Source organism: Ursus arctos, unplaced genomic scaffold (genome assembly GCF_023065955.2).
Source record: "Ursus arctos isolate Adak ecotype North America unplaced genomic scaffold, UrsArc2.0 scaffold_14, whole genome shotgun sequence".
NCBI classification, from domain to species: domain Eukaryota; kingdom Metazoa; phylum Chordata; class Mammalia; order Carnivora; family Ursidae; genus Ursus; species Ursus arctos.
In genome coordinates, this window is record NW_026622808.1 from 35,889,755 (window position 1) to 35,916,601 (window position 26,847).

General features: G+C 49.1%; 1 protein-coding gene and 2 long non-coding RNA genes across 3 annotated transcripts in view; 1 reads left to right on the plus strand and 2 right to left on the minus strand.

Moving 5' to 3' along the window:
* Positions 1 to 719: 719 nt before the first annotated feature.
* LOC130543619 (uncharacterized) lies at positions 720 to 8,194 on the minus strand. The gene is made up of 2 exons (XR_008959096.1): positions 8,091 to 8,194; positions 720 to 3,764 (listed from the first exon to the last, which is right to left on the minus strand). It is a non-coding gene; the product is annotated as an uncharacterized LOC130543619 (long non-coding RNA).
* On the plus strand, positions 5,315 to 10,978 carry LOC113256978 (uncharacterized). The gene is made up of 3 exons (XR_003316777.4): positions 5,315 to 5,673; positions 8,035 to 8,280; positions 9,095 to 10,978. It is a non-coding gene; the product is annotated as an uncharacterized LOC113256978 (long non-coding RNA).
* A 6,876-nt stretch (positions 10,979 to 17,854) lies between these two features.
* DCP1A (decapping mRNA 1A) overlaps positions 17,855 to 26,847 on the minus strand; it is a 55,913-nt gene continuing 46,920 nt past the window's right edge. The window contains exons 7-10 of the mRNA XM_026501036.4: positions 25,709 to 26,461; positions 23,788 to 23,853; positions 22,114 to 22,329; positions 17,855 to 21,802 (exon numbers count right to left, since the gene is read on the minus strand). Coding sequence (XP_026356821.1) covers positions 21,722 to 21,802; positions 22,114 to 22,329; positions 23,788 to 23,853; positions 25,709 to 26,461 — 1,116 coding nt within the window. The 3' untranslated portion in view covers positions 17,855 to 21,721. The remainder of the gene's footprint in view (positions 21,803 to 22,113; positions 22,330 to 23,787; positions 23,854 to 25,708; positions 26,462 to 26,847) is intronic.

A 26,847-nucleotide genomic window follows, 5' to 3' on the forward strand; every position in this document is an offset into this window, starting at 1 on the left:
AAATTATTAGGGCCTAATAACCCTGCTGACCCTTAGGGAGATTATTGGGTTTGGATCCAAGTCTGTAGGGACAGGTGCAACCCACCTCTGCTGTTACCAGCCCCTCTGACCCCCAGGGCAAGGGGGCTCCCCATAGTGGCTGATAGAGAGGGGACTGTCATCACAGACACCGTTTATGCCACACACCCACGCCCCATGAGGTTGATACCTTTTAGGATGGATGTCTTAAGCAGGAGGAACTCCATTTTACAGAGAGATCAAGACAGGCCCCTCAGATTGGTGGCTGGCCAGAGGCCTGCACCAGAACTGCCTGATGCTGAGCCCCTGCGAATGCCAAGGGAGGTAGCAGTGGACACGCCCTGCCTGTGACCCCTCTGTGGCCTCTGTATAGTCCACACTCAAAGCTCTGGGTCATGTGGGACAATGGACTGAATGTGAGTAAGCCCCCCACCCCACCCCCAGATGCTCCTGGCTGCTTCTCAACTGGTCTGGTTCCCAGATGCCTGGTCAGACCCCAAGAGTGGCATCTCACAGCACTTAGCTCCTGCTGGCCCAGCCTGCAATGGTCTACCCACCCAAGACTGGCCTCCTAGCTAGTGACAGCTGCAGAATCAGGGTGAGGTGTTCCCAGGGTGTACCGCGGTCAGAGGCCTGGAAGGGGCCACCTTTGTCCTCAGGCTGCTCGCAGTTTGTTAAAAGAAGACACAACTTTGAAACCATTTGAGAGCTTTTGTCTTCCATTCTTTTCTTAGAGCAGTGGTTTCCAGTCCCAAAACTCAATTTCCCATCTGGCCCAAGGGGACTAATCCTTTCCAGTCTGCACCCACCCTGGTCTCTGATGGTGGCAGGAGACTCAAAGTGGCTGCCACCCCCACCCCAGGGCAGCTTCTTCTTATCCTGGGTCCAGGTGAATGAGACCCATTCATCCTGGCTTCAGCCATTTTTCAGGGGCTCTTGGCCTTCCTCAGGGTCCACTTCAGAACCAGAATCCTGGGCCGACTGGAGGTGTTTCCAACACTCTGCTTGTCCCAGGCAGTACTCCTGTCCCCAGGCCCTGAGTCATTATTCGGCCACAAGCACCTCACAAATCACATAGGACTTGGGAGGAAGACCTTGGGTCCTGCTGGTCACAGCTTTCTGCCTGGCTTCAAGCTGCCATTTGCTCCTCTGCTCCCTTCCCACCCCCTCCTCCTCCTTCAGTCTCCAAATGTGCTCCCGTGGCTGCTGGAGAGAACTCCTGCCGCTTCCCAGCTAAGCTCCCATTGTTCTCCTTCCACCCTTAGAATGAATTTCGGGCCCCTGTGGTATGCATGCTCTGCTCCCCCCACCTCTCTCCCGCTTCCTCCAGCCATGCCCCCCACCCCCACTCCATTCCAGCCACACCAGCCTTATTGCTTTCCTTAAAAACACTAAGCTCGCTCCACCAAGAGGCTTTTGCATGTGTTACTTCCTGAGCCGGTGATACCATTCCTGAACACTTCACATGGCCTGGATCCAGAGCAGCCCTCCTTCCCATCTGCTTGTCCTCTGCCACCTCCAGGATATCTCTATCCCAGAGACTCTGACTGTGTCTCCTACAGCGGGCGCTCAGTAAATGCCCATGGGATGGAAGTATAATGTTGCATGATCTGCCCAAGGTCACACAGCCAGCAACTGCCGGAGCTAGACCCGGGAGAGAGCAACGGGGAGACAGCAGGGGGTGGAATCTGGCTGCTCAGGCCCACGCCTTCTATCCAGCCTTTCCAGGAGTTGAGACACAAAGGGGCTCTGTTGGAGGACAGAAGGTGACACAGACATCCTGCTGCCAGCATCGGGTGTCAGCAAAAGGCCACAGCAACCTGAAAGCGGAGCCACATACAGGAGGCTGAGCCATCCCCAGCACCCACACAGCGCCTGGGGAGAAGGGCACCCTTAGGGCTGTGCAAGTCCCCATAGAGGTCCCCACAGCTGGCTCCCCAGGGACCTCCAGGAGCACCAGAAGGGGGTTGAGGGGCAATTGGGGTGCTGAGGGATAACGTACAGCCTAGCACTATTATTGAGGGTAGTAGCTTTTGGTCACTGTGACAGTGCTGATGGATCGTAATGGCTGCCTGGAGCCGAATGCTGACCACAGAATTCTGAGCTGCATTTCAGAAGGAAATGCCAGGAGCCATCAGCAATGCTGGGCAGAGGTGCTTGGAATGGGAGCCTGGCCGTGTGGGGCCATGCATTTCCCACCTCTGCTGGGTACTGCAGGAGCCCGGCCAGGCACGAGGAGCTGAAGTTGCCAGAACCACATGACACACACACTGAGCTCCCTCGCAGTCTGTCACTCCGATCTTGCCTGCCCTGGGGCGTGCAGGCAGCATCACCGCAGCACCCTCGTGGACCCCTGTAAAGCCTGTGCGCCTTGGCTAAGGCACAGGGCAGAGCCAAGGTCCAGCTCCTCCGGCTGCTCAGCCCATGGCACCCAGCCGGACCTTCCAGCACAAAGGCCCCCACAATGCTCCTGCCCTTAGACTTTGCACTCCGCCCTGGGAGATGATCCTAAGGGAAACCTGGCTGCAAACAGGCCTGGCGGCAGAGGGCAGGGGTCGGCGGGGACCCGAGTGGATGTTTTCCCAGATCAGTGAAGACTGAACCTCCTGAGCAATGGGCTCGCTCATTTACTCAAAGTATATTGACTTGGGGACGGAAATTGGCAGCATCTGTGGGGAAATGTAGCTCCTTAGTGGCCCCAATGGCTGGACAGGACAGAGTCGCCTCAAGTAGTTATTCTGCATGCAGATCCCCTGGGTACCTCTCACCTTCTGAAGCAGAGGCTCTGGGGTGGGGCCTGCAGTTCTAAGACTCCCAGGCAATGCTGTTTGCGGGTTCTAAGAACTCTCCAGAGGAAAACATGGGGAAGACCATTAGAACTTGGGTTCTGGAGCTGGACAGACCTGGGGTCCATGCCTTGCTGGATGCCTGCCAACCTCCCCCCCCCGCCCCGCCCCGGGCTGAGTGTGCTACAGCTGGCAAAACATCGAAAGTTCAGCGGGGTGGGGGGGTGTGATCTGGAGTAGAGAGCAGCAGGTACAGCGTGATCCTACTTCTGTCAAAGATAAGGGAAAAGCATGTGTGTGTGCACGCGTGTGTGGGTACGTGCATGCCCCGGACGTGTGCGTTTGTAAGTTGGCGTGGGCGAAGCAAAGAGGCTGTAAGGACAGACCCCCTCGGGGGATTTTGGAGCGTGGGACTGAGGAGGACTCTCGATTTCTACTTTACAGATTTTTGTTGGAATTTAGTGCCAGTGAACATGGTCAACTCTTACAAACCAAAAAAAGCAAAACAAAATTCCATCTTGAAAAAAGTACCGTCGAGGTGGGGGGATGCATTTTTAGGAAGGCGCTTTTTCTCCTGATTTCCCATGATTACGTAAAGCTGCTCCCGTGTTTCATAAGCCAGGCTGCTGCGCTGGGATGTTTCTGGGCTGGGAGTGAACCCCCAGGCGGTGGGTGCTCACCCTCCTGTCCCAGCTTTGCTCTCTGCATGACGTTCACCCTCAGGTGCCCCTGCACATCCGCTGAGCGGGCACTGATGAGGCGTGAACGGCCGCGAGCAGTTGCGTTCCTGAGTGACAGCGCTGGGCATCGCTTTGGCAGGGCCAGGCCTGCGTGTGTGCTCCTGGGGCACGCCTAGGCTGGGCGTGGAGGGCCACGAGCCAGCCCTGGGCTTGCAGTGGAGCCGGGGTCCCAGTCTGGGTCCTCAGGACTCTTTCCTTGACCGCTATCCAGGGCTGTGGCCTGCAGGGGCAGGGGATAATCCTGTGTGAGTGTGTGTCCAGCCTTCCCCCCCCCCCCAGGTCAAGTAGAGGGCCCACTTGTGGACACTCTCTACAGGCTTGTAAATTTTTTTTAAAAAAGGTTTTATCTATTCATTTGAGATAGAGAACGAAAGAGAGTGATAAAGAGAGAGAAAGCACGAGTGGTGGGGGAGCAGAGGGAGAGGGAGAAGGAGACTCCCCACTGAGCAGGGAGCCTGACTCTGGGGCTGCATCCCAGGACCCCGAGATCTTGACCTGAGCTGAAGGCAGATGCTCAACTGACTGAGCCATCCAGGCACCCCTATGGGCTTGTATTAATTTTGAATAAATCCATCTCTTCTTTCAATGCCCCAAATTTCCTTCTTGGAGGCATTTTTGGGAAAATCCGTCTTTCAATAATGTTGCCCGCAGGAAGGCTCAACTCACTCATGAAAATTCTGAGGGTTTTTTTAGTTGACTTTTGTTTTTGCTTTTGCTTTTAAAAATGGTTTTTCCCCCCTAAATATAAAAGTAAAACATGCTTTTGGTAAAAAAACCTAGAAGGTATAGAAAATTTAAAAGTAAACTAAAATCGTGCATAATCCCACCCAAAGAGGACCACTGTTAGAGTGGTTTGTTCATTTGACAAATACTGATTTATTAGGATTGTTATGAAGAAAATAAAACAGGGTCAAGGGTCAAGGTCTGGAGAGGGGCTGGAGAATGGGAGCAGCGCACATCTGGACCTCAGGTATCAGGTGAGGCTGAAAACAGGTAGAGTCATGGCTCATCATGTGTTTGCTCTTGTGGGTTCTTCTTTTTAATTATTTTTAACACATTGTCAGGATTATATACAATTTGCCATTTTTCTCCTGTATTTTCCCACTAGCATTCTAAAATATTTCCAAGACATCATTTTTACTAGCTGGTATCGTCCTATCGTACAGCTGCATCCCCACTTAGGCTTACTAGCCATCCCTTAGTGATGGGTGTTTGGAGTGCGTCCATTTTTCACCATTGTATATTACCCCGCAGGGAACATTTTGGTACCTAACATTTGCCATCCTGGAAGGTTTTCTCCAGATCCAGAACCAGAGTTCTTTTTTTTTTTTTTTTAAAGATTTTATTTATTTGACAGAGAGAGACACAGTGAGAGAGGGAACACAAGCAGGGGGAGTGGGAGAGGGAGAAGCAGGCTTCCCACTGAGCAGGGAGCCCAATGCAGGGCTTGATTCCAGGACCCTGGGGTCATGACCTGAGCCGAAGGCAGACGCTTAACAACTGAGCCACCCAGGCTCCCCCAGAACCAGAGTTCTAGAAGGGAAAGTACTAGGTCAGAGGGTGGCAGCCCTTCTAGAGCTCTTGATACACATTTGGCAAAAAGCTCTCTAGGAAGTGGTTCTGTGACTCAGTCACCTTTGTCTCTCACTGGAGAGGTCCCAGGGTACACTCAGGGGAGAAAGTGGAGGAGGGAATTGGAGACCTGCATGGCCTTGGGAGGATCCCTGCCTTTCTCGGGGCCCTGGTTTCCAAATATCTAGAAAATGGGCTCATTCTTGCAACACAGAGTTTGAGTTCTCTCTTTGCACCAGGCTCTGAGAGCTGGGTCAGAGCCCTATGGGGCTACTCTCTGCCTGGAGGAGGCCAGTTCGACTGAGTTGAGCGGGGTTGGACGGTTGCCGTCATTTTCATGGGCTTGTGAGCTCCTCCTGGCAGTGTTGGGCTGGCCGTGAGAGGTGTTGGACCCTCATGGCCCAGACGCCAAGGAAGATCGATGAGAAGAGAGGATTCTGAATTGAGTTTTGCAGATGGCTTTCTCCAGGATATCTGCAGAGCCTGGGGTCCTGGGCACTGGGCAAGAGCATCACGGGAAGGAGGGACCCGTTGGGGAGGGAACCTGGAGAAAGCAGGTAATGCACCAGCTCCTTGGCTTTGCTGGAAGGCAGCTCACCCAGGCACATGTGGCTCCTTCCTTTCTCATGTATGTAATGCTTCTTTTTAAAAATCTTAGCTTCCCTGAGATAGAGTTAACAAATCACAAAATTCGCCCTTTTAAAGTGTACAATTTTGTGATTTTTGGAATTGTGCAATCACAGAATTCTAGAATTGTGCAATCATTACCACCATCTAGTTTTAGACATTTTTATCACTGCAAATAGAAACCCATACCTATTAGTCGTCACTCCCTATGTTCTCCTCCAGGCCAGGCCAGGGCTAGCTCTAAGCTACTTTCTGTACCCGTGAACTGGCCACTTCTGGACATTTCAGATAGATGGAATCATACAATATGTAGTTTTGGGGGCCTCACTCCTCTCACTTAATGTGATCAAGGCTCATCCGTGTTATTGTCCATAGTGGTGCTTTACTCCCGTTTTATCGAGGAGTCATTTTCCAGTGTGGGATCCACCACATTGGGTTCATCCATTTATGGGTTGATGGACATTTGGGGGTTGCTTCCACATTTTTGGCTGTTATGAATAATGCTGTTTTGAATGGTGATGTAAAAATGTCTGTGGATATGGGTTTTCAGTTCTCTTGGGTTTACACCTAGGAGTGGATTATATAGCCATTCCGTGCTTACCTGTGTTAAAAAACAACATTCACCTGAGTAAATCTGAAGATCTAATTGGCTTTATTCAACCAGTCAGGAGGTGGGCAGCATCCCACCTAGCAAGTAGAAAACAGCAGAAAGCTTTTACGGGCAGATGGGGACAGAGACAAGGAAGTCGTAAACAAAACAAAGGATTATTTCAGGCCAGGTCACCGTTGCTGGTGGAAGGGCACTACCTCACTAGTGCTGGTCAGGAAATTCCAGACTGATCGGTTTAAAATTCCACTCCTGAGAGAGGCTGACTCTGCAATTAAGTTAGGTGTTAAGTCTTGGTTTGCTTATATGGGGTTTAGCACAAAGGACTCCTTTTTGAGTCTATTGTGTCTTTTTAAAAAAACTGTTTGAGGAACCACCAGACTGTTTTCCAAAGTGGTTACACCATTGTGTGGTGGATGAGGGGGGATGAGGGTTCCAATTTCCCCATATCCTTGTCAACATTTGTTATCCTCTGTCTTTTTTATTTTAACCATCTGGTAGATGCCAAGTGGTATCTTGTGGTAGTTTAGTCATTTATTGCTTAAAAAAAAATTATGTAAGTAACACATGTTCTGTATAGGAAATTAGAAAATTTAACAAAAATACGGTGATTGTTTTATGTGTCAATTTGGCTAGGCTACAGTCTCCCAGTTATTCAAACAGTAACCTACGTATTGCTGGGAAGGTTTTACAGATGTGATTGAAGTCTGTGATCAGTTGACTCTCAGTAAAGGAGATTATTCTAGATATAACCTGGGGTGGATCTGATGCAGTCAGTTGAAATGCTGAAAAAAAAAAGTGGGGCACTGGCTGGCTCAGTCAGTAGAGCATAAGACTCTTGATCTCAGGATTGAGTTCGAGCCCCACGATGGGAGTAGAGATTAATAAAAATAAAATCTTAAGGGGTGCCTGGGTGACTCAGTTAGTTAAATGTCCCATTTTCATTTCAGCTCAGGTCATGGTCTCAGGGTTGTGAGATTGAGCCCCATGTCAGGCTCCACGCTGAGCATGGAGCCTGTTTAAGATTCTCTCTCTCTCTCTGCCCTTCCCCTGCCCCACGCACACACATGGGCATGCTCTCTCTCTCTCTAAAAAAAAAAATAAATAAAATAAATAAATAAAATCTTAAAAAAAAAAAAAAGTGATTGCACTGTAGCAGCCATGCCTCCGGTGCCTGAGAGCCCAGTTGCCCTTCCCAACACCTCCCCTGCATGTTTCCTACCTGCCTAGCCAGCACCCACAATGGATAAGCCAGTCCCCACAATGGATAAGGGCTTTGCAACAAAGCCCTTAATACAGATCTCCTTCGAGTTCTGCTTCTCTGGACCCTGACTGATACCCACACAAAAGGAAATCTCAATCCGCCATAATCCCACGATCAACATTTTCTGTGTATTTCCTTCCAGTCTTCCCCCACCCACCTCTTTTCTACCCGTGAACATAAATATTTAAAATAAGGTCTTGGGCTGCCTGGCTGGCTCAGTCGGCAGAGCACACGACTCTTGATCTTGGGGTCTTTGAGTTCGAGCCCCACGTTGGGCTTAGAGATTACTTCATAAAAAAAAAAAAAATTTAAAAAAGAATTAAATAAGGTCTCAAACCCTTTATACATTTTGCTTTTGTTTTCATCACTGTGCATCTTAAATCGTCCCCCCTCCAGAGTATGTATACTTTTCTCCCCCAGAATGATCACTGGTGTGGAAGAAGGTTGGCTGCTGTCCCCTTTGGGTGGACACTCACATTGCTCCTGGGTTTACGCTGCTACAGGATCCTGGTGCTTTTGCTTCTGGGAGAGAGGCCTTTTTTCAGGCTCTGCCACTGCAGACGGGATCCTGTTCTCCTCGGCCAATCCCAGGACCCAGCTGGGGAGGGTGACCCTCGGCGTCACCCCAGAAGGCCTGGGGCTGAAGAGACCTGGCACTAATGAAAGGTGAGCACCGGTGTGGAGCCTGGCCAAGTGCCGCCAGGCCTGCTTTCCTTGTGCACAAAGAAAAGGTGCCTAGTCATTGCAGCTTGTGGTTTGAGCTGCAGAGCATGGGCGCCTCCCTGGGTGGGGAGCAGGGAGCCGCCTCAACAGCCCTTGTCAGCTCCTTCCCAGGGGCGCCGCGCCAGGCCGGGCTCGGGCAGCGCTGTTGACACTCAGGGCACGTTTAGGGCAGTTGGGCCCCGCCTTGCATGGTCTGCAGGACGGAGTGGGGAGAACCTTGTCTTTTTCTCTGCCAGCTCCTGGTTTCCCGGAGCAAGCCAGGCTGGTGGAGGTGGCTAGATTGTTCCCGTGGATATTCAAGATGAATGCTTTTGTTTAATTGTGGAGAGATTAAGTGGATTTTCTCCTGGGCAGTTGAGGAACAGCTGAAGTGAAAGGTTACTTAGGGTGGGACTAAAGCTCTCCGGAGAAAGGCATGGAGAGCTATTGCCTTCCATTCTGAGCCACGGTTCCTCCTGGGAAACCCGACGCCCTTATCAGTGCCTCCCTTGGTGGGGGTGGCGGTGGGAGGATTCTTGAGGAGATAAAGTCCCAAGCCCCCCGAACACAAAGGCTTTTACCATCTCTCTCCTCACCTCACCCCCAGATTTAGCAATGGCACCCAGTTGGCTGCCCTGTTCTGGTGACGAAGGCCTGTGCTCCCGTGCAAAACACAAGTGCTGCTGCAGCCGGTCACCCGGTCGGGCCAGGGAGGTGTTGCTGCTGCCCCTGGTCCTCAATTCACTCACCAATTCATTCCTTCATTCCGTCTACCCAGGCCTACATGGAGGTGCTGTGCAAGATGCTCGGGGAAGGAAGGTGATGCTGTCTCTGTTCTTGGCTCTGAGGATGTCGCAAGTCAGCAGGGGCCGCCTGTGCACCTTGCCCTGGCTTGTGATCTGGACAAAGTTGCCTGCTGAGGCTGAAATCAAGGAAGGCTCCAAGGAAGAGGTGACCATGGAGAGCAAGTTTTGAAATAGCAGCATTCCCTGCAACAAAACTGTACCTGGGTCGAGCTGGTGTGGGTGAGGGGGATTGAGACCATTTTGTTAAAAAACTAAATTCAGCGGAATCAATTTGGCGATCTTCTAATTGGTTTTATTCAGTGAGTCAGGAATCAGGCAGCTTCCCATCTAGCAAGTCCTAAGGAGCTCTAAAGAGCTGTACAAAGTGGAAGGCTTTGGTAGGCAGAAGGGGGCAGGGACAAGGAAGTCACAAACAAAAGCAAGAATTATTTCAGGAGAGGTACTTTCCTTTGCAGGAAGGGGAAGACTAGGGGTCTGTCATTACGGTGACCTCACTAATGCTGGTCAGGAAATTCCAGGCTGCTTTAAAATGCCACTCCTGGGAGAGGCTGGACCTGCAGTTAGGTTAGGTGAGAAGTTTTGGTTTGCTCATGTGAAGCTTTGTACAAATTACTCCACCTGGGGCCTGTGCTTTCTTTTCTTTAACAATTCCCTCTTTTTGCCCCGTATCTCAGCCTGAGAGAGATGGGACCCAATGTACGGCATTAAAGCTGCTCTCTGCTCCTGCTCTGCAGTTTCGACAGCACTTACTGATCCTCTGGGTGACGTTCGTAGATCATGATATGTTTGTTTGTCTGCTGGGTCTTTGTAGTATTCACAGGTTACAACTTCAGGCTCACAGTTTTTTAGTCCATTATTCCCTTTATTCCTTTTTTGACATTCCAGTGTTAGGGGAGGTCATTGGCTTGGTGGTTTGCAGCTGCAGACATGCATGTAGAGCTTTTGAGAGAATACAGTGTGCCAGGGAGACGACTGCGACCATCAGAAACAGATAATGCCCCATGTCTGGAGTGGACTTAGGAGCCAAGACCCAAACCAGTCAAAATGAGTCAGCTCCCTTGAAGGGAGCTTTTTAAAACTGAGCGGCTTGCTAAGTGATCTAATGTGACTGAGTTTCAATGTCCCCACAAGTGTGAATCCACATGCAGCAGGTGGTGCTGGCCCCAGTGTAGACACCTCCTTGCTCGGCTGCAAGGCAATGAAGGGCTCTCCTGTAATCCAGAACAACTTTGGCCAGAGTGTCTAAGGATTTCTGTTGGCCAGCTACTGCTTTAGCAGCCAATTCTGAAATATTTTCAAGAATTAAGGGGAGCTTCCTGATGATAGTCTCATTTACAATGACTCCTACCTAGGGATGCAGGGTTCAGCAAAAGCTGAATCATGAATGCCTCCTTGGCAATTCCCATTTGACTCTGTGGGTCAGGACTGGAAAGGTGATGGCCATGGAGCCCAGTATGATTTTCAGGGTCAGTAGACTACATGGGTGATTTTATTTTGGTTACCCTCGCCTTGCATAGAGCCTGAACACAATGCTCCCCGAGTTTGGGGTGGTTAACCAGAGATAGGGAAACAGACCAGGGGGTCTCTAACATCATGGACGGATCAGAATTTTTGACGACAAATCTAGCAGTCTGAAAGGTGCCCTCCCCCCCTTAGCCACGACCTGGAGGATACAGGGTTCATACAGGACCACATGTCAGGTGGAGCCTCCTTTAGCTGTGAGAAGTGTGCCTGAGGGGGGCGCCTGGCTGGCTTAGTCAGGGAGGGTGTAACTGTTGATCTCAGGGTTGTGAGCTTGAGCCCCACATTGGGTATAAAGATTACTTAAAAAAAATTTTTTTTTAATCTTTAAAATAATAATAAAAAAAAAGTCCGTGAAGTTTGGTTACCATCTGGGGGGTGAGGAGGACCCAACAGAGTCTCTTCTAAGGAGCTCTAAGGGCGGTCTTTGTTTTTAGTCATTTCAAATTCGAAGGATGGGAGAAAACTGGAAACATTAGTTTGGTGACGTGGAACCAGATAGAAGAAACTAGAGGCATTCAGGACTCAGTCCAATTACAGGCATGTCATAACAACTGTAACCATGCCCACCAGTTCAGCCAGTCTCATGTTATTAACTCTTGTTCTGCTTGGATCCAGGGTTCCCATCCCTTCTGGAAATTCTTACCAGTTCAGTTTTATGATCTTCAAGTTACCAGAAACCTGTATTCTAAGAGCATGTTCCACGAGTCTCCCTGAAGATGGAGCACTTTTGCAGGAACACTTTAGTAAAAGCATCAGAGTAAACGATAAAGACTTAAAAATGTCTGCTGTTGAAGATCTGATGAGAATTCATTATCACAGAGTTGAAAAGGAAATTTCTGCAACATACGATATTTTAAAATAACTGAAACTATGATAATCACACCACGCTAGGATATATCAGACTTGAGGAATTTCATGCAATGCTTTTTGGAACACTTGCAACATATACTGATACAAATATAACATCTGAACCTTAGTAAACTTAGGTAGAAAAGAAGTATTATATCTAATGCTGGTAACTCTAAAGACATGCCGGTTTTAACGAAACCAATGAACTTAAACTAGCTTTTTTTTTTTTTTTTAAGATTTTATTTATTTATTCGATAGAGATAGAGACAGCCAGCGAGAGAGGGAACACGAGCAGGGGGAGTGGGAGAGGAAGAAGCAGGCTCATAGTGGAGGAGCCTGATGTGGGGCTCGATCCCATAACGCCGGGATCATGCCCTAAGCCAAAGGCAGACGCTTAACTGCTGTGCCACCCAGGCGCCCCTTAAACTAGCTTTAATAGCAAATACTTTCCCAGATCATGTGAACCAGAAATTCATTTGGATTAAGTTTCTCTTATATTTCTTTTTAAAATTTAAAAAAAAAACAAAGCCCCCCCTTTTTTTTTTGAGAGGGAGAGAGAGAGAACATGCAGGGTGGGGGTAGAGGGAGAGAGAGAATCTTAAGCAGTCTCCACGACCAGCACAGAGCCCCACATGGGGCTCGATTTCATGACCCTGAAATCATGACCTGAGCTGAAATCAAGAGTCAGACCTTTAACCAACTGAGCCACGCAGGTGCCTCTCTCTTATGTTTCTGAGAGTTTAATTTACATAAACCCTTAATTTTCTTTAAGCCAATTAAATAGAGCTCTTTTACAAATTAATTATGCCAATACTATCTGGAGGTATAAAATTCCACACATCTCCAACACATTTGTGTTAGACACACGTGAACATAGATGGAGAAGACCAAGTAGGACACTTACATCTCGAAGGCACAGGGACAAGACTTTTGGGATAAACAGGTGTGGATTGGTGGGCTCTGAATGGCTTCCAGAGCCATACCTCTGGTCCTGTAAATACTGGATTGTGTTACTGTCCTTGTGGTATCACAGGACCGACACACCCACCCACCTACATTGGGATGTTTATATTCCCCCTCAGCTACATTTAGCTTAGGGGAGAAGGCATACTTCAACTAGTTCTTATCAGACTCTATCAGCCCCCATCTAGCTAACCTCTGGCCACTGAGCTACTTCAAAATTCTTTTAAGTATCTTGTCAGTGTTTGGACGGGACAAGCGGTGAGAGGGAGAAACTTAGCAGGTCTGACTCCACGTTCTTCTATTCCCCTTGCTGCTGGGACCTATAGTTTAGAAACCTCTGCTTAGTCCCCCACACAGGCATGTTAATCATCAAAGGAATTTTGCTTACAGCTGAGATTTGCAAAAAGTGCTTTTTACCAGAAATCAGCCTCATTCCAGGAAATAAGGAAGTTAAATACAGAAATGACTATATTATGTTTAATATTTACAAGAGTGACACGACCAGATTCCTGTACACAAAGATCAAATGAACAGGCATGGAGAAGTTACAGGACCTTCCTTGGGTGTCTACAGACATCATTCACCTTTGACTCCAGCGCACTCCTGCTCCCTTCTTTTGCTAACACAAAAGCTCAAAGTTCACACCCAGGGGAGATGGTCTTTGGGACAGTAGTCTGCCATCTCCAAAGATCAGTAACCAGTGGCCTGTATCTGAAAAGGAAAGGACAACATGACTCTGGCCCTTAAGTTGGCCTTTGACTAAGGGGTGAAAGATGTCTGAGAGCATCACCTGTGGCATCAGGTGGTCTAATTTCAGAAGACAACTGTTGAATAGACCCTTCAGAGTGGAAAGGCCGTTCAGACGGAGGATAACTACACTGACCACTCGAAGGAGGACAGAGGGGAGCGTAGGAATTAATGTCACCTTGAACCAGCTGACCCCAACAACGGGGGCCAATGGTCTGGGAGTTGCGCATGGATGGGGAACCGTGTGCGACACTAATGGTTCCCGTGCACATCTTTGGACAGAACCACGGGCTGGGGGTCTTCCACTCAGGGAGTTTAGGTCTGAAAGGCTAGGGGTTTTGGCTCCAGGCAGAACGGTCTGCAGTTCCAGCTGACCTGCCCTGTATTGGAAAGTCAGTTAGATCAAGCGCTCAATGCAAAAAGAGCAGAGCTCAGGACCGAGAGGAACTTACCCATGGCCCTCCCTTGGAAACCGCAAGAAAGACTGAGTACTCAAAACGGGGTTTGTGTTTGTGTTTCTCATCTCCAAATGCTGGTGTAAGTACATTCCAGATCCCACTGCTGCCACCAAATCTGTTAAAAAAAGAACCAGAATTCAATGGAGTACATTTGCAGACCTAATTGGCTTTACTCAATGAGTAATGAATGGGGAAGCGTCCCATCTAGCAAGAAGGAGCTCTGAGGAGCTGTTCAAAGTGGAAGGCTTTTATAGGCAGAAACAAGCAGGGACAAGAAGGTCACAAACAAAACAAAGGATTATTTCAGGCAAGGTCACCTTCCTCTGGGGAAGGGCAGGGGTCTCTCCTGAAGATTACTTTACTAGTCTTGATCAGGAAATTCCAGACTGATTGGTTTAAAATTCGCCTCCTGGGAGGGGCTAAATCTGCAAGTGGGTTAGGTACTAAGTCCTGGTTTGCTGACTGGGGCTTAGTAACTCCATTTTGGGCTTCTTTTCTTTCTTTTTTCTTTTCTTTTCTTTTCTTTTCTTTTCTTTTCTTTTCTCCTTTCCTTCTTTCCTTCTCTCTGTCTCTTTTCCTTCCTTCCTTCCTTCCTTCCTTCCTTCCTTCCTTCCTTCCTCACAATAAACCCATTTCAAATTCTAAAACACTGAACTGGAAAGCAGCAATGGCTGTGAAGGGGAGAAGCAGGATGGGTCTACACCCACCTCCTGCCATGGGCCTCAGTTTCCCTGCTCAGGCACTGTCCCAAGATGCCCCTGAGCTTCCCCTGTCCCCTTCGGGGCCTAGGGCTGAGAAGGCCCTGTGAGAGCCACATCTGTGAGGGTAATTGGCAATAATCACCATAGGTGAAGCAGTCCTTTAACCGATTAATGGCCCCACCAGAGGGAGCAATGCTACTGTCATTTTCAAAATGCCCTTCAAAATGCTCCAGGAACCTACAGGCTCTCCCCACAAACCTCAAACCCAGAGGGAGGGGGCATGAACGAGCCCAGGTCAGCTCTTGCTTCTCCGGCCCTCTATCTGGGTGAACTTGGGCGGATTCCCTGAGGCACATTACTCAATCACCGGGTCCGTCATTCTGACAAATGAGGTAACAACCTGTATCTCCCAGGTGGTCCTGAGGGTACAGTGCACTTTATCCCACAGAGCAGGACACGCACCTCTACCGCGGGCCGTGCTGGCGGCACAGGGAGACTCGAGCAGTCCCGGCTCCCGGGGAGCTGGGCGCGGGTGTGCGTGCCGACGCTCGCGTGCGCACACGTGGTGTCAAGCATGGCGCCCGGGACCCGGAAGCAATGCCCCCCCCCCCCCCCCCCCCCCCCCGCCAAGGGCCAGATGAGGACTAATGAGAGGCGAGTAGTGTCTGTGTCTCTCCTCCCACCTCTCCGTCGCGCTTCCCTGGCCCCGTCCCTGACACAGCCTGGGGAGATGCTGCGTGACCAAGAGAGCACTTGCCATCGCGCCGGGCCGTCATTTAGGGACTCCGGAGTCCTCGGGGCGCGGGGTGGGGGGTGCTAACGACTGACCTCGCTCTCTCGGGCTGGAACGGAAGCGGCTCTCCGCTTTCCTTCTGGGCAGAAGCACAGTGAGTCAGGGCACTGCGGGTGATGGAGGGCTGGCGGAGGCTGGCTCCCGGGCGCGCCGGGCCCTGCATGGGCCCTCTGCGGGAGAGCAGCCTTCTTTCAGAGCGGGGTGGGGAGAGGCGTCGGAGGCAAGCCGGGGCCTCTCTACAGATTTTGAGAATTTGCGTCGTTGTCCCCAGACATTTACATATTTAGTAGGGAGCATTTCATTGCAAATTTAGATTTCTCCTTTATATCACAATTAGGATATTTAAAAAAAATGTGTGTGCAGGCGGAGGTTACGTTCTCCGTGAATTCCAGGTCGGGATAGGCAAGGAGGAGTTACAAAGTATTTGTTGAAAAAGGGGGCGAGGTGCCTGCTGGGGTGGAGCCCCTGGTGCGGGCACACATTAGAGGGGGGCGACTGTCCGCACTCCATTCATCGGTAGCCTCCCCGTCCCCATCCAGGGGGCCCGCTGCCGGGTGGGGGTCCGGCCTCAGCCTGGAGGTCTCCCAGGAGAGTCAGGGTCAGCAGGTCGGGGAGGCTGTCAGCCCGCTCCATGCAGGGGGAGAGCCCAGCCTGTGAGAGGTCTGGGCGGGGGCCGTCTCTGGGGCAGGGACACCTCAGAGACACGAAGACAGCGCGGGGCTTGGCTGTCAAGATGGGGCCGGGTACAGGTTCTGTTTCCGACACTCCGCGGCTTCGCAGCGCAGGGGGTGCGTTGGCAGCCCCAGCAGCGCCCGACTCCTTGTTCGGGAGTGGCAGAGACCGGGTGGGAAACCGTTCCTGCCTCCTGCGCCTGCCTCCTGGGGCCTGTTTCGGAGCCATGGACGGACTGACGTCAGTGTCACCACACCCCCTGCCCGGGTGACAGGGAGTGTACCGGAGTCACCGCTCCGGGGCTGTGGGGGGCTCACGTGAGCGTGTGGACAGAGCCGCCAGCACCGGACACATGTCCGGGACAGAGAGATGCCGGTCGCTCATGAGGCCTGTCACACCGACTCTGCCTCGGCTCCTTTGAGGCCACTCCACCGTCACAAGAGCCCTCGGACATGGAGCTGGCAGCTCCTGTGGCCTGTGAAGCCAGGAGCCGCGGGGGCTTGCGGCCTGCTGTGTGGCCGGCACAGTCCGCCACGGGCCGGGCTGCGGGAGCCTGGCAGCTGTCCCCTCGCCTCGCTGCGTCTCGCCCGCTCGAAGAGGTGGAGGATCTTGGAACCCGCCAGGCCTCGTCACGTAGCCTGTCACAGATAGGCCGGGAGGTGCTGTCTGAAAGGCGGACATGGAGGGTGAGTGTCAGGGCTTCAGCGAGTCTCTCGCGGCCCTTCCCTTCCGCCTTCCAAGGACGTGGCTTCGTGGAAAGGTGGGCCTCCCTCGAGGCACATGGCTGCTGGATTTCTAGCTTCTTCTCCACGGGCTGGCTCCCGAGAGCTCTCTGAGACAAACACTGCTTGCTGGAAGCCTCAGGAGGCTGATCACACAACTTTTCTCGAAGATCAGGTTTTTATCTACGAACCAGGATCCATACACAGCGAGTGAAATAGTCGTTAGAGACAGCGGAGAAACCTAAATCCCATCTGCCACAGCTTACTCATGACCCACTGACCTTCGTTTTCCATGAAATTCCAATGAATCCAGTTACCTGGTTTCCTGGGTGCCGACACATGCAAACCAGTAGGTGAGCAGACACCCCTAGCTTTTAATAAGCGGTGGTAACCTAAGAAACTACAAAAAAGCAATCCAGGATCATCCATCATGGAGACAGCAGAGCCAAGAAAGGAATTCTAGACCAGCTCTCTGGCCTGTTGGTTTCAGGTCTGTGACCCCGCGCTGGCTTCAGAAGCAACCTTTGGCACATACCTCAGACACTCTCGGCCTCAGTTTCCTTCTCCCTAAAATGGCTTGCTGTGAAGATCAAGAAAATAATGGGACGACCACCCTTCAAGTATTGAATGAGCACGCAGCTATCATGATGACGGTCCTGAAGCGTGGGTTTTAGCTTAAGCTCTGCCCTGAGAAAGCAGGCAGGTGTAACAAACATTTTATGGAGAATTGTTTGGATTACTAACATGTCAACAGTTGTTAGGGAGAGAGATGATTAACCGTTTTTTTCCCCTTGAAACTTTTCTCTATTTCCCATAATGATCAGATTTTCGTTTCCTCCCTCTTTCTTTTCTTCCTTGTCATCCTAGATGCCTGGCACGTGATAGCCCGATATGCATGAATTGGCAAACTGTGGGAACTGGCCCCGACTGTACAGTCTCCTACAGAACAGTGTTTTTGGCTGGGATTAGAAGTGCACCCTGTCTGGGTAAACCACAGAAGAGTCGATGAAGCTCTTTAGTTGTCCACTCGCAGCAGTTACACACTTGATGTTTAGCTCCCAGGGAAGGAAGTGCTCAGCCGCTCACAGATGCCAGGCCCTCAGGGGCCTCGGGCCGGGGAATCCGTGTGGCCTGCGGCATAGGTGGCTGGGCCCTGGCTGGAAACGGGCGGACACCGGCCTTCTCCCGCAGCTTTGTTCTCTCACCTCACCGCACCTCATCAGCGGGAGGTTCTGGCAAAGGGTAGCAACGCATTTAGAAGTTCCATTTCTCTAAATTAAATAAAAACACAATTAAAATTTAGTAGGTGCTAAAACTGGGTTTTGAACTTTTATTAAAAAAATATATTTGCAAACATATAAAATTTAGGATGAAAAATGCTCATTTGAAAACATGTAATAACTTAATATTTGCAAACATACACAGATGGTATAAAATCCATACCATTAAAAATGTTAATGACGCAGTACTGCGCTCATGGAACGAAAATCTTGCTGTAAACCCAGAGCTGCTCAGCCCCACACTTCAGGGAACTGAGAATCCGGTGCACGGAAAGTCATGAGAGCCACATGACCAAAGCAGTAATACAGAATAAAAAACCACTGAGAACACATATTTTAAAAACACGTTTCTTAAGGAATCACACAGATAAAAGGGAAACACAATTTTGTGTTTTCCCCATTCAAAGTGAATGATATGGCCTCTTAGCATTTCAAATGAAGATGTCAAATAGAAAACCGAATGAAACATTGCACACCTCTCTCCTGCTGAATTTGCTGGAAAACAGGCTCCTTGAGGCCCCGGCCCACTCAGGGAAATGTTCTCAAACACAGCTTTTAAAAAGCCCAGTGTAAGTTGCTTTACTTGATTTAGATCTTAACATTTTATACAACCTGAAAATGCAGGGCACTATTGGTTCCAGAAGGTACTTTGAACACAACCGAAGAAAACCAAAGATAGGTGACAACGAAACATGTGCTCAGCAGCAAATATGCAGCAAGAAGGCAGGACACACGCCCCTGGGATCCTTGTCCTCACTCCTGTGGACTGGGCCCACTTGTGCCTGTGCCCCTCTCACTCCTCTGTTTCTACGTTTTGCCCAGTTACTGTGTGATGGCTGATTTTGTTTTTTAAGCAGTTAGGCACCTTCAATTTCATGTTGCATTATTAGTAATACAATGGCAGTTATGGCCTCTACTACCCAAATGAGAAAACTTCAAACTACATTCTTGGGGGTGGGGTGGGGAGAGTAATAAAGCTGCATGGTTTAAACATACTACCTAGTACAGGATTCGATAGGGTTTATAATTTTTACAAGGAAACCTAGGCAGAAAAAGAACAGATGCTTGACATGCAAAATTGGGCCAGACACATTCTAAACAAGGCCCGTGCGGCCTTAAGCAGAGGATCCGTGAATTTGGGCTCTTCGCAAACCACCACTCTGTGATGGCCACCCCAAAGGCTTGCAAGGTGAGCTGAGGACACTCCCATGCACACGGTATGAAATGCTTCTTCTAACACGGACAGTCACTTGAAAACTTAGTATTCGAAGTCCCACCTGGCACACCTCTGGAAGGATGCGCGCTTGAGGAGCTGTGCCGCGCACGCACAAGGCTGTTTGGGATCCTGGTGCAGGAGTCTACCCGGAGACATGACAGTTAACTACAACAAAAGAGCAGGGCCACCCACTGGGGTGGGGGTGGGGTACACGGACAGACATGGGGGTCTAACTGCAAAACCTAGCAAGAAGCATCTGTGTTTTGGTGTCCACTTTGATTCAACTAAGGTTTGAAACAAAGGTTCCAGTAAAGTCACGGCGGCTATGGACACATGCAACCTAAGCTAGCGTGAGGTTCTGGATAGGAACTCTGACCGAGGAATAAGGCAACTGAACTGTGACTTTCGGGCCAGGGTCATCCGACCGCGACGAGTCAGGCTTGGCCTGACTTTTCAGGGACTCATTCTGGCCCGAACCTCCTGGTAATCATGACGAACTTCTGGCTTCTGAATTTTAAGTAAATCCTTTGAATACATAAATCTGGGAGTTGAAAGAGGTTGACCCTTTCCAAGTCTCCATGACTTGGGCACTTCAAAGTTTATTTTCCCACTAAGGAAAACTTATCATAGATTCTCTTTCCTGTCTATCATATTCTTTCCTTGGATGAAATGGTGAAAATTAACAGATTTGATTACCGACCCTCTTTAGGATATTCTCTCTTAACTCTTTCATAATATTACACATACTCAAATCATTTCAAGTCAAATGTCTATTACAACAAGAATCCCTTGACTCTTCCATGTACCAAAGCCCACCGAAACCACACTGGGGGTGCGAGCAAACCTGTTTTCTGAGAACAGTCATGTCGCTCCCCCGACACCATCTCCTGGTGTAAGCAACACTCTGGATCTTACTTCGACATTCTCCTTCCTGGGTGATGTACGAGCAATTCATTTTTGGTTGCTGGATTTACACACTACCTTTGAAAACAAACTCTTTTCCATCAAGTATGAGAACTTATAAGCTTCCCTGACTTCTGCACAATTCACAAATAACTACGTAGACAGCAAGACACTACATTGATAAGCAGAAAACTGCCCAGGAAGCATGTTTAGATTAACGAAAGCCAATCAAAGTATTCGTTATGCTAAAAAAACTAAGACCAAACTAAAACAAGCATGTAATTCACAAGTAATTTTCTAAAATCTCAGCTAGGAAAAAAAAAAATCTACGGATTTATGATTGAGTTACCATTAAAGCTTAAATGATTGTTCCCGAGGAACCACCACATCCATCAGCATTATTCACAGCTAATCCTTATGCTAGCTGGTTGAGCCAACTGGGTTTTTACCCCATCATTAAATAGTGCTCAGAAAAGTAAGCAGTGCATCTTAATTGGTTAAATACTACAAAATGATCTGTATCATAGAAACAAAGACACTTTCATTCAAAGAGTATCTTAAAATTACTATTGCCGAAATAAATCAAAATCTACATTAAAATATTACTAATCACCATTACATGCCATAAAAGAATAAATATAAATCATGGCAGGTCAATAGCAGCATAACAAAGCATCTTTACATATTTTCACACTTTGGGCTGCGAAAGTACTCACAGCCTAGGAATACATTGGTAAAGTTCTGAATTTCACACTTTGTTTTTAACTCCATATTCTATATTAAAGTAAGGGCAGTGTGAATAACAGCTCCCTTTTCTGCATAGCTTTAAAACTACTCTCAGTAGACTCGAGGAATGGAACCAGAATGGCTTTGTTAGATTGGTCCACTGGTCCTTTTGTCAAAGTGTTAAGGAAAACAATCAACAAGGACTTCTGTGTTTAGACAGAAAAGGAAAATAAGGCTACACTTCACACAAAACTTAACATTTTCAAAACCACTCAAGAGTTTAACTTACAGTGAAGGTTTCTGATCGAATTCAGTCTTTACCAGCCCCAGCCTTTGCTTCAAAGGTGTGACATGCCACTCCCATACCATCACAGAGCCTGGCGTGGCCCTAGTCACATGGTATCTCTGCCCTGGGAGCCTGCTGCATGGCCGCTCTGGGGACACTTATGAACAAAACACAACTGAGAAATTTCAGAACTTTTAAGGCCCAAATGGGGCATTCATAAAAATGTACTTCGCTTGAACAAACCAGTCCTAATTTGCCAACTTAAACTCTGATCCTTAAAACTCAAAGGTACTTTGCACAGAGCTGAGTTCTGCTCTGTTCAGAACTTGACCATAAGCCTAAGGCTCAAATTTCTAGGAGGAGCAGCAGGGGAAGGGGCGCGGGCTGGGCTGAACTCTGCTGCAAGGCTGTTGACTCCTCCTCCCTAAGACCTTGAGTGTGAAAGCAACTGAAAACCAGATTCCTTATTTCACATCCTTTCTTAGAGCTGATGAAAACACCCACACAACTTAACACAATGGTTGTTGTTGGTTTTTTTTTTTTTTTTTGTCAAAACAAAGGTCTGCTGGTGATGCTTCACAGTGAAACCTCCATTATCACTGAGAATGTCACTTGGAAAACATTCTTAAAGAATGAGTCTCTTTCTCATAGGCTCAATTTCAGGATTCTCAAAACTCAGTGTTCTGTTTAGAAGTTTCCATGACGAGGCCTATTTGTTTCTGAGGTCGACATTCTGCCTTCGGATTTATTCTGCTCCAGTCATAAGTTGTGGTTGTCTTTGTTCTTGGTCAGAACCTGCAGGTAGACTTCGTGAAGTGTACTGAGGAAGCTGGAATCATTCTGGAAGAGATGGTAATGTTTCGTTTACCTCAGTAGAACTTACTTCCTTGACGAAAGCTTAGGAAAAAAGCTATATAAATGATCTGTATAACTAATTACCCAAAGAATCCCACCACCCAGAGACAACTACAATCAGTATTTTGGAACTCACTCAGATACTTTTCCACGGGGAGTGTATGCTCAGAAAGGGAGAAACATTAGTCCCAGCTAGTCTTGAATTTACTTTCTGAACAATTTTCTAAGAACTCAGACGTTCTTTAAAATTAAAGAAGAGAAGTTTACAGACTCTACTGCTGGGATGACCTGTATACCTTTATTAGATGTATTAATGTATCCTGGAGCTGCGACTTGCTGAGAATAATGGAAGGCTTTCTCTGATTTTCTGATGTTCCAACAGTCAGCGGGGAGGCGCTTGCTTTCCTCTCGAGGTCTGCAGACCTTGCAACTGTCTGCTGGAAAACGCTCGGGGACAACAGGACTGAAGACACTGCCATGGTTGTTGCAGTAACCAGCGTGGGGCCTGCGACCTGCAGGGGGACAATGGTCATGAATGAAGCTTGTTAGCTAAAGGATATAGGGCCCGTTTATTGGGAAGCCAACTCTGATCATCACAGAAAGGAAATATGGTCCCAGCAGGGTATGCACAATAAGAACGATCCTATGATAAATTAAAAATGTAAAGTTTTATATGGGGAGCAGGGAAATGACTGCAAGAGGGCATGAGGGAACTTTCTGAGGTGATGGAAATGTTACATATCTTGACTGTTACCCACGGGATGTTATGTATGTTACAACTCCTAAAACACCTGCATTTTATTGTAAGTATTTCATGTGGATGACATTTTACTTTAAAAAAAAAAAAAAAAGGAGAGAGAAGGGGTGCCTGAGTGGCTCAGTCCTTTGAGCATCCATCTCTTGGTTTTGGCACAGGTCATGATCTTGGGGTCATGAGCTTGAACCCTGCCTCAGGCTCCATGCTCAGCACAGAGTCTGCTTGAGAGTCTCTCTCCCCCTCTCCCTCTGCCCCCACCCCCGCTCTCTAATAAATAAAATCTTAAAGAAAAAAAGAATAAAAAAATCCAGTTACATGAAGCCTTAGTTTCTTTTATAGTGTTCAATATACTTACTCTACCACTACAGCTATCAAAGACACAACTTCTTACAAACAGAACTGACATCTACCTCCTTCCCCCATTTAGATATGCTTCTACGCTAATAATGGCTAACCATCAGAATATACTAAACCAGAAATAATCAGCATTTTTAATAATTCCCACATTGGATATATCAACAGACATCTCGATTTCTCCTTCTCCTGTCACCCTCTTCATTTACAAACAGCCATGGTGTTAACGGTGTGGCTTCTGGGGTCTGAGCTTTCCGGTCTGTTTTTGGTGCTGGCCCCGCAGCAGGCTGAGTACGCCTGCTGATCCCTACCGGCAGGCCGCACTACAGGGAGACCCGTTACCACCACCAGGCACGAGCTGGCTGTGGCTGCAGTTCTGAGGCTCGAGGAGAGGCACAAAGGCTCAGTAAGTGTGCACTTCAAGGCTGGTAGGAAATGGAAGGTGGGGACAACTTTTAAAAAGTGAGGCCAGGGAGAACAAGCAAGGGGCAGAGCGCGCAGGCCTGGGAGCACGAGCACCACAGTGACTCTCGACCAGGCCTCACAGCTCTTGCAGGGCAAAGAGTATTTCCTCCGCACGGAAACCAGGCTGACACGCTCTCAGGTGACAAACACTGTGTGAGCACCCAGCCCTCAGTGTGGTCAGGGAAGGCACTGTTCCAGAGAGGATGACCGGAAGCCCACAGGGGCCAGAGCCATGAGCTCTGTCGGTGGAACAGGGCAGCCTGGCCTAGGAGGGGCACCTGAGACGGCTCTGGGCTTGAGAGCTCCAACTTTCCACTCAGTCAACAATGTTTTACTTCACACCCAGCAGAAGAACTTGAAGAGAATGTGTTCTTCAGAAAAAGGGAGTCCTTACCGGGATGGCACTGGGTAACACCTTAGGCTGGGCAAAGACTTCAGGATCCTGGTTTTGCTGCATAGGCTGCAATGTTTAAAAAGAAAAGATGAACAGAGACCTAGCGAGTTGCAATGAAGATTTCCCAGCTACTGGGGATAAAGCCAGTTTAGCAGTAAGGAACAGTTCAGACATTAACTAGTTCTGTCTCAACTGCAGGGAGAGGGCCCTGGGACAGCCTCCGACCCCCTCAGTCTCCCCAAGAACAGGGCTGTGTGCAGAACCTTCGAGGCGTGTCTAAGGAAAGAGCGGGGACAGCCCATGCAGTTTTGCTGCTGAATCTGTAGAGGTGCCATATGCTGGCGGCACGAGACCCTGATAAGGTGGTGTGAACTCCGGAAGGTGGCACTAAACAGTCTTCATCTAGAGTCACACCTCCACATGCTAAATCTTGTCCTTATTCATTGGGAGACAAAGAACTTCTTATTGTAGAGCAAATACATTACACGTAAAATTCAGTGAAGCCCCAGATCCTAAAGGCAATGAACCGTAAATGAAAATGCACACGTACGTACACGTCCCCTGCGAGGAGGCACAGCGGAGAGCAGGGACGGGCGCTGGGGCAGTTCAGACTGCCATTTCACGGGGGTGACACTCATCTCTTAGAACATGCTCTCTCCTTATACTGCACAGAACCTCAACAGAATGGCCCCAAATGACAATTTCAAGATATAACCAGAATACTAAGCTTCCTGTCTTTCTGTACAGGATTGTAAAGGAGTGGAACAAAACTGTCCATTAACTATGAAATCACATACAATTATTATGATGGACTCTTCTGTCCAATATTATTTGGTGAAATGTTAAGATTGCAGATGATTCTTAAAGGGCACGGGGCTGAAATCCTGGAAGGCAAACAACACTGTTGCTGTGATCAGCTGTGCATCTTGCACACTCACTACAATGGGAGCTGACTCTCTCATCTGTAAACTCGCCAGACTTATCCATCACTGAGGGACAAGCCTCTTCTTCACACCTCACCCCCAACTGACTAGCAGGTCCCACTGCTCTCATTTGTTAACAAACCCACTTGTCCATACTCCCAAAGTCAGGCCCCCACCAGCTCAAGACTGGGTAAGCGCCTGGCCTCCTTCCTGAGGGGTCCTGCTTCTGTCTTCTCCTTGCCCTGCTCACCACCTCTGCCCGAAGCCCTTGAAGAACTCCACCCCCCGCCCCCCCAACCGGGCTCTGAGAACAAGTCTCAGACTCCTTCACATCGTTTCCAAAGCCCTGTTCGTTGGCCAGTACCATCGCCTCCAAGCTCCTTCCACAGGAGATCCAGCCACACTACAGGTCTTCACGTTCACAAATGGCGCTCATCTCCAGGCCTCTGCACGCACTACTTTCCTTGTCTCAAACACTTTCCTCTATCTATAGGAAAGATCTGGCTAACTTCTGCTGAGCCTTCAGACCACAGATGAACAAGAGCTTCAGTAGGAAGCTTTACTTGACCCTGCATCTCAAATCTGGGATGCTGTTATGGCACCCCAAGTGTGCCTGGCCCCAGGTGGGCACTCAGTGAGTACCAAGGGAGCTGGGGATGGGACAAAGCTGGGGGTAATCTGGATCCATGGTCCCAAGTCAAATGCGGACTCCTGGACTTGTCAGGCAGAAACAAAAACCCCTACAATGCATGCCCTGATAGGAAAATACTGGTATCATTTCTTGGCTTGTATCAGTTAAGATTATCTGGGGCAGTGGAATTGAGTCACACTACCATGTACCAATGATCTGGCTATTCACTACAGGGCTTCTTACCTCCCGTGTTCTGGCCCCGATGTACCTAACGGTCTTTCTGAAGGGACTGCCTCATGGCAGTCCCCATCAAGGCCTCTGAGGATTCACCCCACCCAGTTAGAGCCACCCAGCCTCCTGCCAGTACCTGAAGGGGAGCAAGCACCATGTTGCTCAGGGATGCTGAGGCTCGAGCCGCTGCGGTCTTAGAGGGAGGCTCTATGAAGCTCTCAGGTGTGGCCAGCTGGCCAGCTGCTGGGGAAAAGCTAGGTGCCATGGCACCTTTCCCAAGTGACTGCGTCTGTATTTGGTCATGCTGTGGGGTCAACCTGAGTTTCTGGAGAAGATCCACGCTCGGGAGGGATGTACCAGCTGTGTTTGTCACGCTCAGGGGGGCCCTGAAGGGGCTCTGGGTGGCAGTCAGGTTGGCGTGGCTCAGCTCAGGGACTGGCTGGCCCAGGAGTGGAGACCTCTGTCTCGGCGTGGTCTTCACCGCCTGCATCATGGTGGTGTTTCGGGGTAAGCTGGGGGGAACCTGTGCCGTAGGAGCTTCTGCTGGTAGAGTGGGACTGAGCACAGGACGCAATGGGATGGCATAGCTTGGGGCCTGTTTGTCACTGGACTGTGTGATGGAGGCAGGAGTGATCAGCACCGGGGTGGGGACTTCAGGTGGGACCGAGTGGTGGGCAGCAGGATGGACACCCAGGTTTTCCGACTGAGGGGCTCCTCCTGACTGCTCGAAGGAAAATGGTAGGAATGAGCTGGACTCTTTCTGGGAGACATCTCCTGGCGGCTTCTCCACCTCTTCCGAATCGAGACCCACAACCACTGGCTGTTCCTTTGGCAAAGAGGTTCCAAATAATTCTTCCACCGTCAGATGTTTATGTCCAGATGGAGCAGACTGAAAAAACAAATCAAACCACCCAATGAAAGCAATCTCTTGCAAACCAGCGTAACCAAACTTCTTTCCCATCAACCAAAACAGTTTGCCAAAGTGAGGACGGATGGAGTCTGGAAATAAGGTACGGGGACAAACTGAAGATGTGTCAGGCATTAAGGCCAAATTGTCTCCCCAGGCGGGTGGGCAGAAATGTGTATTTGCAATAAAATCCAAGTTTTAGGGACTTCTGGTACAGAATTCACCTTTCTTCTTGGCAAATGGATATAAGGTAAAGGAGCAAGTATCTTATTACAATGTTAATAGTGCTTAATTGCTCTTAAGTCAGTAATGCATGTAAAGAAATAATACTCAGGAGGACAGAGGGACCAAAGGCTGAGTAAGCAATC